Below are 12,910 nucleotides of genomic sequence, written 5' to 3'. Positions count from 1 at the left end.
TACACTAAAGCTTGTGAATTTCTTCCCAGTCTTCTTGCTGTTTCAAATATTAACTGTTTTTCTCTATAATACAGGAGCTGCATTAGGACCGTGCGGGAACGCGGGTCCGATCCAGACGTGCGCATTGTGATCCAGTGGGCCCTCTCCACGCTTACCAGGCCCAACTCCAACTCCAACTCTAACCTTAGGAACTTCAGGAGCAACCCCTGCAAAAAGCCAACGAGGTCCTCGCCTTCCTCGCGTTCTGGGAGACCCACGATCTGTAAGTGTTTCATTTTGTTTTTGTTTTCCAGGTCATCGACTTGATCCTGAAGGACCCGAACCTGGTTTTCCAGCTTTCAGATTCTTTCTCCCGAGACCTCCGCTACGGTCTCCGAAGCCGCAATCATGTCTTCCACTGCCTCCAATCTTCATTCCAGCAACTGGATTTCCTGCTCATGTTTTTCAGCATAGCAGATAGTGGATCAACTGCTGCTTGAATCCACGCTCAGAGTTTGGCAAACTCCAGCTGTTGTCCTGTTGGAAACTAAAGGGGCTGCCTCGGGAGTCTGAACACTGGCTGCAGGCACCCCGATGCAGTAGGGGAGTACCTTGTCTACTGTCCTCCTTTAGGCCCCTTTCCTTTTCCGGACTTCATCGCAAATGATTTCAGCAACTCCGAATAGTCAGCAAGTTTAAATTAATGCTTTTTTTCTCCTGGGGCGGTTGATAAGGGGGGGCAGTAAAGGTCCACCTTGCCCTGGGGTATGGCACAGAGCCCAGCACAGCAGACCACTTATACTGCCACCATCTTGGATCTCCTCACATCGTTAAATTTTTAAACATGTATTTTCCAACATTTTGCACACCTTAAAAAATACTTGGAAAATGCATTCAGCAATAATGAACAATGTTTTTTACTGTTTAAAGTTGTAATCAAAACAGCAATATATTTGTGATCTGACTTATGAACCTGCTACTTCGTAATCTAAACTGTACTTTGATCCAATATGAGTTTTGGTAGACTGCCTTAATCTGGTAGTTATCATTGTGTTTTGAAAGGATAATTACATTGGGTGCAATCAATAAAATCTCAATGTGTGCCATGGTCCAGTTACTTGTTTTCCAGAAGGCCTTGTTATTGCTGTAATCTTGTTTGAAACAACACACAATGTCACTAGAAGGATACCTGCCAATCTGATAGGTCACTGATTACGCAAGTACTGCCATGTGGAAGTTAAACTAGACTGCTGATCACTGTTTGCCTTCTACTGATCTATTAACCAGCTGCTTATAGGCACCTTTAGATATTATGCACAAAGCATGGAGAATAAACAGAAATTGTCAATTTAAGACACTAGTATTTTGTTTATTTTGTCATATTGAAACTTCACAAAGATTTCACACTATTGAAAATAACGGCTTTGTAAAATGAGAAATTAAAGCAGCTACCAAAGGTGAAAAATATAGTTAAAAGACAAAATTTGAGATTATATTTATTTGGAGTTGGTTGAAGAACATGAGGTATTAATAATGACAATTGAATGAATTAAAGCCTCAATGATTAATTATATACATCATATACAGGTTGTAAGTCATTTTATGTCAGTTTAAAGAATTTTACTTAACTGCTGCATTCCCATCTTTCTCTGTCTTCATTTGGCCTTTGATTTATTACATTCCCATACCTCGTGCATTATTATTCATTCAATAAGATCGGAAACTTAGATATATGGATGCCTCTTTAAGTGGGAACCAAGGAGCTGTGTTCCTGTAGGTTTGGCTCTGATTTCTTTTCCCTTCTTCCTCAAATGAACCAGGTTTTGATTGTGCTGAAAACTCTCAAGGTCAATTAGGATAGCTAAAATTAGGATTCAAATACATGAACTTCTTGTAGGGAAATAGCTTTGTTCCTGAAGTGAGTTAGTCTAATTTTTCTCTGCATAGAATTTATATTGCCAGGTGATAGCGAATGATTATTGGGAAACAAAATATATAAATATATGCATTTTCCAATCAGCAACTCAGAACAGCAGAGCATTAGGATATCCTTTTTTGTCCACACCTTTGGAAGCAAGGACTCCTTTATCTAGAAGGATGGTCCAGTTGTAATCTGTATATTTCTAGTTTATGAACATATTCTGAAATATATTATTAAAGGAAACATGTGCCACGTTAGGGAACACAGTTAGCCAACAGTAAACCTGAACAAACTGTTTGCAAAACCTGCTTAGCCTTCTTGCAAGGTTAGTTCAAATGAAGAAAACTTTAAAGACTATTTCCTCTTTCCAGAATGCCACCTTATTGCTTTCTTATTTTAGCCTCAGCATCATTTCTGCAGAAGAATGGGTCCTGATAAGGATATTAGAGAAGAATTTTGCCACCAATTTGATGGTTTTGAAGTGAAGTAAAGTGCAGAACGAGGTTATTTGTTCCATCATGACTGCCCTAGCTTTCCAAATGAGTATCAGAATTCAGTGCAATTCTTTTGTCTTCCCTCCAGATGCATGCAGGTTATTTCTAATTTAAATAACCATCCAGTGTTCTCTTGAATTCCTCAATTGAACCTGCTTTCACCATCCCACTTGTTTCAGACTCAAACCACTCATTGTATGAAAAAGCTTCTTCTCACATCACGTTTGCTTCTTTTGAAAATGGTATTAACCTGTGTTATTTCATTGTTCATCATCTCACAAGCAGGAACAGCTTCTTCCTATCTTCTCTATCCAACTCCATTATGATTCTGAAAATATATAGTAGATCTCCTCTGATCCATCGGACATATGCAATCTCTCCAATCTATGCTCTATAATTAACAATTCAAATCCCTGGAACCATTCTTGGAAATCTCTTTGCACTGTCTCCAATGCATTCACATCTATTCTATAGTATGGTTCCCAGAACTATGCACAATATTTTAGTTGAGGTCTAATAAGAGTCCTATAAAAGTTTATCATAATATCCTTGCTTTTCTAATCTTTGCCCCATTTGAGAAGCTGAGGGTTTGTATGCTTGTTAACCAGTAAAATGAAACAAAAAAAAAACTGCAAGGAAACCCCAGCATCTGAAGCATCCTGGCCTGCCCACTGTTTCAAGACTACCTTTCTTATCCCATTCATCAATTTGTGTAGAGTTCACTGGGAAATGTATCGTAGAGGCTGATGTGCCCCAAGTAAATTCTGATGGCTTTTTCTTCCATTCATTCATGGAGCGTGGTGATTGCTGGTTGGGCTGACATTTATTGTCTGTCCCATATTGCCTGGAATCACCCACATTGCTATGGGTAAGGACGACAAATTCCTTCCTTGAAGGACATTAGTGAAGCATGGGTTTTTACAACAATCAACATGGTTACTATAAGATAGGTGCATTTTATTTCCAATTTTTTTTGTTGAACTTAAAGTGCACTATTTGTAATGGTGGGATTTGAACCCATGTCACTGGGACACTAGCCTGGGATTCTTGACTAGTCCAGTGACATTGTCACTATGCCATTGTCTTTCCTTTAACAAGCTCAGCTGCATCCTAATTATTTATTTTGAATGGACTGCCAACACGTTGCCAATTTCAGCAACTACCCACTCTTTGTATTATGGAGGTGAGTTCAAGGATGAGTTGGGAGGTTGGGCACCTACAATATTTTATGTGGCTGTCTCAACGAAAACACGGTCATCATGTCAGTGTTTGGAGTGCTTGGGACCCTACTTTTGTCCTCCTCATAAAACAAGGGAAAGTACAAAGTTTTCTCCAAGCTGGTGGGGAAGTTGTATCAGCAGTGACTTGATTAGATTCCCAACAGTGTGGAAATAGGCCCTTCGGCCCAACAAGTCAACACCGACCCTCCGAAGAGCAACCCACCCAGACACATTCCCCTACATTTAGCCCTGCACCTAATACTATGGACAATTTAGCAAGGCCAATTCACCTAACATGCACATCTTTGGACTGTGGGAGGAAACCAAAGCACCCAGAGGAAACCCACGCAGACACTGGGAGAATGTGCAAACTCCACATGGACAGTTGCTTGAGGCACGAATTGAACCCAGGTCCTTGGCACTGAGGCAGCACTACTAACCACTGAGCCGCTGTGCCTCCCATTTGGTGATATATTTTTCCTCACACTAATATGGTGGTGCTGATTCATACTTCTTCCCATCTATGTAAGAATCTGATCAGTTTACATGTGCACTTTTAATTTTATTATGAATTATTTTATCTATTTATTTTTAATTATTTAATGAATATTCTTGTCTTGTTTGTCTTGGAAATACTATTGGGATATTTACAAACATTATATTTTATGAACACGAATGAAAATTGCCACAATAAGAGAATATCCAAAAGTAATTAAAAGTGCCAAGGTATCACCAGAATATCGTATAAATCCACTACTGCCAGAGGTGGGGCGCAACTGAAATCATGTAATGATCTGAGAGAAGATTTGAAGATCTGAAAATTAATAATGCAGGGTTTTAATATTGTGATTTTAAAACAATCTTGCAGTTAACTGACTTTCACTACCACACTAACTTACAAGTTCTTTGGATTGACCACTTACGGTTTTGGTGACTTTTAATCATGTGATCTGAATCCAATGCATGGTAAAACTCATAAACTGAACGGCCAAGCAGTTCTTCTGGACAATATCCCATCAGTGCTGCAATTCTGGTAAAATAAATGTTAAACTGTCACAGTTTGTATGCAAATATTATTGATAAAACAGAGTGAAGTATAATTAAATTGTGGAATGTAAATTTTACAGGAATTATGAAGAAGAAAGGATGAGAGGAATATTTTAATTAAATGAAAATTTACAAAAATTTTAGAAAGGGATGCAGCTATTAATTTATGTGTTCTATAATTCAATGTTCAATATATAAGGGGAAAGGCAAGAACAAAAAGAACTAAAGGGCTGAACAATTAATGTTTAGTGTGTGCAAACATTTGGAAGTGCTACAAACTGATCTAGAATATGTGAGTTTGTGCTGAGTAGCTGAACAGAAAAGAAAATGAAGGCCATTAGAGGATGTATCGTGTCCTATATCATCCCAAATCATTAGTAGCAAGTGGACTCCAAATTGGTAGAGGTGTTGCCATGGAGGTTTAACCTATGATTGCTGATTGACAATTATCAGATTTTGTTTAAATTTTAAACAAGGCAGGTTGAATTTGATTGGTTAGTGCATTGCCCTGAGAAATGCACCAGTGAAAGGCTATCACCTATTTGGTTGAATTGAAACAAATACAGTATACATATATTCTGTCTACAAAAAAGGGAGCATGGTGTATTCATACATGTAGCTTCCAGCACAGACAAGTGTGGCACAATGCGAGCCCTCAAATACATAGGCAATGCAATTTGTCTCACAGTCAGGATTATTCAGCAAATGCCCAATTTCAGAATCACATCCAATGTGAGACATCATGTGAGTTTCGCAAGCACAGGCTGGCTGGGTAACTCGTTACTTTGCTTGCCAAAAGGACTGGCTGTTTGATACAAAGTCCCCAGTCTTTGGAACAAAGGTCCTACTTGTTTTTACCTATTAATGACTGCCTTGCTCAGATTATTTCTCATTGTATATTTGTATAAACTCATGAAACATAGAAGATAGGCGGAAGAATAGGCCATTCAGCCCATCCAGCTGGCTCCACCGTTCCATATGTTAAAAGCCGACCTTCCATCTCAATGCTGTGCTCCCACTCTTTCCACAAAATTCTTGGCATCTTTAGTGTCTAGAAATATATCTATTTCTTTCTTAAACATGGGCCTCCACAACCTTACATGGGAGGAGGGAGCTGACAGTCAAGCAGGACCTTCCAAGGCAGCCAGCAGCCAGCCAATGCTTTATGGAATAGAGGAGAGGGCATCAGCGGGCCAGCAGCCAAACAGCCAACATAGAGGTAATGATCTGCTCTGTGACAATAACCCTTACTGACAAAAATCCTCCTCAGTAAAATAATTACTGAATGCTTTCCTATAGTGCATCCAACAGCTGTGTGCTAATGTGAACCAGACTGTCTATGTTTGGCAATCTGCAAATTGAAAATCACTTTCTGGCCCTCCTCAGCCTGTTAACAAGCTTTTCAAGCTGATTAATAGATAGTTCAATGGAGTCATACAGGTTCCCAGCAGCCTCTCTCCCCATCCAATAATTCTATTATTGAAGTGCATCACTCGGACAACTGAATGTCAAGTTTGAGATGTCATACTGCAAGACACTAACAACAGCAAGTTCTGATTCAACAGTGACCTCCTTTCTAAGGAGTATGTTATTTGAGACAATACATTTTTATTTGTCCTGTTTGTAAATGTTAGTTTTCAGGAGGGTCAAGATGCCAAACAGTTTTAAGGAAGATGCAGCAACAGATATTAATAGTTCTTGTGTAAAGGGTGTATTTTTGCTGTGTGAATCTGTTAAATAAATAAGTTCTACCAGTCTTCAGTTCATTCATGGCATTACAATATATCTGTTTACTTGACAGTTCATTACTGCTGCAACTGTCTACTGGCTGTACCCTTTGTGCCTATATGATTTTTGTTCTTTGCAAACCGCTTCATCTTTAAAATAATGTAGAATATACACTATGCTAAGCTACAGATGATACCAATTAATCTTCCCCATTCAAATTCACTGTGGTTAGATGCAGCATAACACTGCCTAGTAATTTGCCTCCAGATCAAAAGAGTTATCAGACTTGATATCGTTTCATTTCCCATGTGATATCTGTGAATCAAATGCTCAATTTTGAATTAAAATAGGAATAATCTTGTGATGCGATTAAACATCTACTGGGAATTAAATGAAGACTGTGCACATTCATTTTACTTAGTCACTTAGAGTTACAGAACACTGCTTTTATTTTGGCTTGTGGTGGAATTGAGTCTTAGTCCTGGACCTCACTTTGAAACTTTGTGAGTGCAAAATAGTCACTGCAGACTTTAAGACAGCACATGCCACATCTGTTAAAGTAAAATGGTTAATGCCATAACGGTTTGGATGTCCTGGGCACCTGGCTGAAAATAGCCTTAAACTCATTCCCAATTCCATATCATATTCATCCACTGGACAACTGGTTTGTGATGTAGAGGTTGAAGCCAACAGTGCGGGTTCAGTTCCCACACTAGCTGAGGTCACTCTGAAGATCCCAAGTTCTCGATCTCACCTGAGGCCGTCAGGTTAAACTCACTGCCAATCATCTCTCTCTAATTAGAGAACATCTTTCAGGTCATCTGGGACAATGGCAACTTTACTTTTCCCTTTCTAGGTTTTCATGGTGAACTAATTTACCATTTCTGCAGTTAGGTACTTAGCAGCATAAAATGGGGAAAATTAAAATGCAGAGAAGAACTCAAGGTTATTTCCTGATGTGATTGTAATCATTTTAAACGATACTGTACCTCTCGTCACAGTAAGTAAATTTCATATCCATGCTGTGGCGGCTCAGGAATGTCTTGCTGTCCAATGGGATGTCAATATTAGATGGATGTTGAATCGGCTCACACATCATGATCAAGCAAGTCAGGGGTGGCTCCTTATACCCACACAGTGTGTGAGCTTGGCAGGCATTGTATATTTTGATGTGGCCAGTGCAGTGCAACACCTTAATAAAGCAAAATAGAAAACTTAAAACTTGTTTGGAATTTTCCCCTGATATTTTCATTCTATTTTCTTCTCTCATTTCTGTGAGGAACTAATTCGCCAGTGATGACGATTGAGAGTAGACTGATGGGGTGGAAATTAATTGAGTTGGATTTGTCCTGATTTTTGTGTGCAGGACATACGTGGGCAACTTCCCACATTGTCAGGTAGATGCCAATATTATAACTGAAGTGGAACAACTTGGCTAGGGGTGTGGCACTTTCTGGAGAATAAGTTTTCAGTATTTCTGCCAATATTGTGTCAGGGTTGGTAGTCTTTGCATACCCAGTGCCTCTAACCATTTCCTGATACACATGGAGTTATTGAATTGGCTGAAAATTGGCATCTAGTGATGGAGGGGACTTCTGGTAAAGGCCTGAAACTCTACCTTACCCACTTGCCTCTTCGAATAATACCAGCCTTGTACATGCCTCTCACTGCCTGCACATACCTCCATTTTTTAAGTATATTAAGGTCATCCAAGGGCATGTTTTGTTGGCATACTAAGCACATGTTTTGTTGGCTTTCTTACTTGTTATGGGCCACCTTCTCCAGGAGAAGGTGGCCCATAACAAGTAAGAAAGCCAAAAGATTGGAGGAAGACCAAAATGTAAGCATTGCCTCAGCACCGTGAGGGTGCTGGTCCTTTGAATCATAGGCTGCAGCACTAAGAAACCTGCGCTATCTGGAGCAGTGGAAGTCATCCAGGATGATGGTACATTGCTGCCTTATTGACTTCTCCATCACCTCTCTTCACGCTCATCCTGTCTCCTCAACTTCAACCCATCCAGAAGTAAGTCAAGGGAGAGAGGAGGAGAGCTGCAGCAATTGTTTAGACTTGAGATCTGCAAGCTGTTAGTCACAAGGAATGAAACATGAATGGATGGCTGGGAGGACAAGGGGAAAGTAATATGGATCAAACCCTTAATCTAGTATATGACCACAGGATTCTTTTTCACTTAACCATTTATTGAATCTTTCATGAGGCAATAGTACACTGAAAATTATTAAAATTGGGATCCTAACATGTTCCTTGAGTTTTGACAAACATTTAAATATTATTTTATTCTAAAACAATCTTTTTCCTTATTTATTGTAAGCAATGTTTGCTATGCCAGCATTTATTGCCAAGGGGACGTTAAGAGTCAACCACACTGCTGTGGGTCTGGAATCACATATAGGCCAGACCAGTTGAGAATGGCAAAGTTTCCCTTCCTAAAGGTTCAATTCCCGCCTCAGGCGACTGACTGTGTGGAGGTTGCACATTCTCCCCGTGTCTGCATGGGTTTCCTCCGGGTACTCTGGTTTCCTCCCACAGTCCAAAGATGTGCAGGTCAGGTGAATTGACCATGCTAAATTGCCCTAGTGTTAGATAAGGGGTAAACGTAGGGATCTGGGTGGGTTGCGCTTCGGCGGGTCGGTGTGGACTTGTTGGGCCGAAGAGCCTGTTTCCACACTGTAAGTAATCTAATCTAAAAGGGTACTGGAGAACCAGATGGGGTATCCAACAATCAATCATGATTTCATGCGCATCATTACAGTCTGGATTTTGTATTTTTATTGAATTGCAGATTCCATATGAGGTAGCAGGATTTGAACCCAGGTCTACAGAAGATCAGCTGTGTGTTCAACAGTAATTGTTAATACCACTACCCCATTGCCTCACCAGTGATTGATTAGAAAGCTTCCTTACACAGGAAATAAATTTCTGACCCCAAAGGTACAAGGAGAAAACCACCAAATGTAGCTAACTGATTACTACTTCTGTTTTCTCACCTTCCAGGTGGCAGACTTGAGGTTGACAGTTCTTCCGCGGTTTGTCACAGTACATTTCATTCTCATGAAGAAGTCACGTTCTGTATTCATATCTCTGTGTTTCTTTCCAAAACCTGGGGTTGGAGACAAACAACAATTAGCCATTGCAGTATCTATTTTCAACATTACCTTCCAAGCTTCTCTTTGTATTAGTTCTCAAAGAGCCATAGTCATACAGTCATAGAGTCATACAGCATGGAAACAGACCCTTCGGTCCAACTTGTCCATGCCGACCATATTCCCAAATTAAACTAGTCCCACCTGCCTGAGCTTGGCCTATATCCCTCCAAATCTTTCCTATTCATGTACTGATCCAAATGTCTTTTAAATGTTGTTACTGTACCTGATTCTACCACATCCTCTGGCAGTTCATTCCACACACTAACCACGCTTCATGTAAAAATGTTGCTCCTCATGTCCTTTTTAAATCTTTCTCCTCTAACCTTTAAAATATACCTCTTAGTTTTGAATTCACCCACATTACGGAAAATACCTTATTCATGTTATCTATGTTATAAACTTCTATAATGTCACCCCTCAACCTCCTATGCTTCAGTGAAAAAGATCATAGCCTCTCCTTGTAGCTCAAGCCCTCCAGTTCTGGCAACATCCTAGTAAATCTTTTCTGAACTCTCTCCTGTTTAATAATATCCATCCTATAGCAGAGCAACCAGACCTGCACACAATACTCTGGAAGAGGCCTCACCAACATCCTGTACAATCTGAACATAGAATCCGTACAGTGTGGAAGCAGGCCATTTGGCCCATCAAGTCCACCATGACTGTTCAAACAGCATCCCACCTAGACACACCTACAACCCTATCCTTGTAACCCTGCATTTCCCAGGGCTAAACCCCCTAGCCTGCACATCCCTAGACAAAATGGGCAATTTAGCATGGCCAATTCACCTGACCCGCACATCTTTAGACTGTGGGAGGAAACCAGAGCACCTGGAAGAAATCCACATTGATGAGGGCAGAGTGGTAGACATTGTTTACATGGACTGGAGTAAAGTTTTTCACAAGGTTCCACATGGTAGGCTAATTAGGAAAGTTAAATTGTATGGGATTCAAGGTGAACTTGCTGATTGGATACAAAATCGGCTTGACAGTAGGAGACAGAGGGTGGTGGTGAAAGGTTTTTTTTGGACTGGAGACCCGTGACCAGTGGTGTTCCGCAAGGATCGGTGCTGTATCCACTTTTGTTTGTTTTGTAGTGTTAGGTAAGGGGTAAATGTAGGGTGTGGGTGGGTTGCGCTTCGGTGGATCGGTGTGGACTTGTTGGGCTGAAGGGCCTGTTTCCACACTGTAAGTAATCTAATCTAATCTAATCTAATCTAATATTTTTGGTTACTTCCTCAGAAAACTCAATCAAGTTTGTGAGACACAATTTCCCTTGCACAAACCCATGCTACCTATCCCTAATCATTCTTTGCCTCTCCAAGTGCATGTAAATCCTATCTTTCAGAATCACATCCAATAATTTACTCATCACCGATATTAGACTCACTGGTCGATAGTTCTCAGGCTTATTCTTACAGACTTTCTTAAATAAAGGCACAACATTTGCCAAACTTCAGTCCTCTAGCACCTCAACCTTGGTAATAGATGATACAAATATTTCAGCTAGAAGCCCCACAATCTTCTGCCTAACGTCCCACAATGTCCTGGGAACAGGTCCCTGAGATTTTCCCTCATTTCCCCCACCTTCTCCCCATCAAAACATTAACAGCTCCAAGGCTAGAGGACAAACATGATTGAGGTTTTAAATTCAAGTTAATAGGCCATTTAGACTGTGCCGGTTGTGGCTTTTTAAATAATAAACTTCATCTGTGATTTAAGCTATTGAGCACAATTTCCTGCCAGATGGCCTGTTTTAGCTGTGATTCTGGGACTCTTCTGCAGCAGATAGCGAAAAACAGGGCTCAACTGCACCAGGTTCACTGGCCTCTCCCTAATAATTCTATCTGTATTGAGTGAGCTGACCTCACACTTTAACTGGAGCTTAGTTAACAATGTTCCACTAGTTGGAGAAGGATGCTCTGGGAGCACCACGGCTCAGGGGGACAGGTTAACTGGCACCAACATATTTTAAAGGAGAAGAGGCTGAAACTTCAAAGAGCATTGGAGGCTACACGCAGAAACAGGGCAAGCACTATTTGGAGATTCAATTTGTTGGTGTTTCTTTAAGAGTTGCTGGACAGAAGGATCAATATTTATGGAGGTGAATCAAAAATACTGCCAATTTAGCCCTGAATGGAAGTTGTGGAGAAAGTTAATGTTGTCTCATCTATAGCCACAGCCTGGTAATAGAATTTGGTGGGCTAGGCAAGATTAAGAAATAAATCTGCGCACATTTTGTCTAAATGAACTGCCATTTCAAATGCAATGCAAAATCTTATCAAGTAAGTGTGAAGCACCTTCAAATAGAGACAATGCCAAACCTTTCTGTCAGTTTTCTGTCTGCTTGCCAATTGAACACACATGCCTCGTTTTACCATATACTCAATAGATATTATGGAGTGCAGTTAAAGATTTTCAGCTGAATGAAATACAGAGCACAGGAAGGGTAGGTGGATTGGAGGATGGTGTAATCTGTTTTCCTCAAGTCCAGCACAAAGGCACTGAGTTGAAGCCAGTCTCCTATATAGACGTTTTTGCAATATATGATCCATTTATAGATTAATAGCCTCTTCTGTTCAATGATTAGTAACGCTCACAGTTAGAGGCATGTATTGTGTTATGACTGCAATCAATGTCCTCTGCTTGAGAATTTTTTTGTTGTTGACTTACTGATTGTGATATATCAAGGATTTGTTTGATATAGTCTGCCTTAGAAATTGTGAGGGATGGCAAAGATCTCTCGGAACTTCTTGGAATTAGACTTCTCTATCGAATTTCAAAGCAGCTTTTACCAACTCGTAAAAGGAACATTTTCCTAATCTCAATGCAAGGTGTGCAAAGATTTATGATGGCCTCCTTCAGGAATTACAGTGCTAGATTTTCATGGGGATGGAAGTGGTCTCCACAATGAGTTGGGATGGGAAATAGGTCACAGTGTCATTTTCGTACTTATTATTCATGTTTGCAGCTGAATGTGTAAAATGCAACTATCTTCAAACAAATCCAATCTTTTTTTGTGTGATATACAAAACAGGACTTGTGGACATTAGATATTTCAGCAAAAGGCAAAGTCATATGGAGAGGAAAAGGATCTTTTTGAATAGATATAGGGATCCGTATGAGAGAGGTCAAGAGCCCTTTGGGATTATTCATGTATTATTATGCATAAAAAGTGGATTAACCCACTGGATCGATAAAACTGTTAAGACATTTAAATACTGAAGCTCTTTAAACAAATAGCAACCTGCTGTAACTGCAAACAATTTCACTAGCTATCTGTTGACATAAGCCTGGAGGTATCATTGTAGGAATAAGGTTGCATTACTGATTCCTCAATGTATCATGTGGAAAGG

The 12,910-nt window shown here is 40.0% G+C and overlaps 1 protein-coding gene across 2 annotated transcripts in view; it reads right to left on the bottom strand.

Moving 5' to 3' along the window:
* epas1b (endothelial PAS domain protein 1b) overlaps nucleotides 1–12,910 on the bottom strand; it is a 142,174-nt gene that overhangs the window by 31,464 nt on the left and 97,800 nt on the right. For both annotated transcript variants that reach the window (XM_060831388.1, XM_060831387.1), the window contains exons 5-7: nucleotides 9,396–9,508; nucleotides 7,379–7,581; nucleotides 4,538–4,644 (exon numbers count right to left, since the gene is read on the bottom strand). In XM_060831388.1, coding sequence (XP_060687371.1) covers nucleotides 4,538–4,644; nucleotides 7,379–7,581; nucleotides 9,396–9,508 — 423 coding nt within the window. The remainder of the gene's footprint in view (nucleotides 1–4,537; nucleotides 4,645–7,378; nucleotides 7,582–9,395; nucleotides 9,509–12,910) is intronic.

This window comes from Hemiscyllium ocellatum, chromosome 10, assembly GCF_020745735.1.
Source record: "Hemiscyllium ocellatum isolate sHemOce1 chromosome 10, sHemOce1.pat.X.cur, whole genome shotgun sequence".
NCBI classification, from domain to species: Eukaryota; Metazoa; Chordata; class Chondrichthyes; order Orectolobiformes; family Hemiscylliidae; genus Hemiscyllium; species Hemiscyllium ocellatum.
This window is presented reverse-complemented; position numbering and strand designations above follow the sequence as displayed.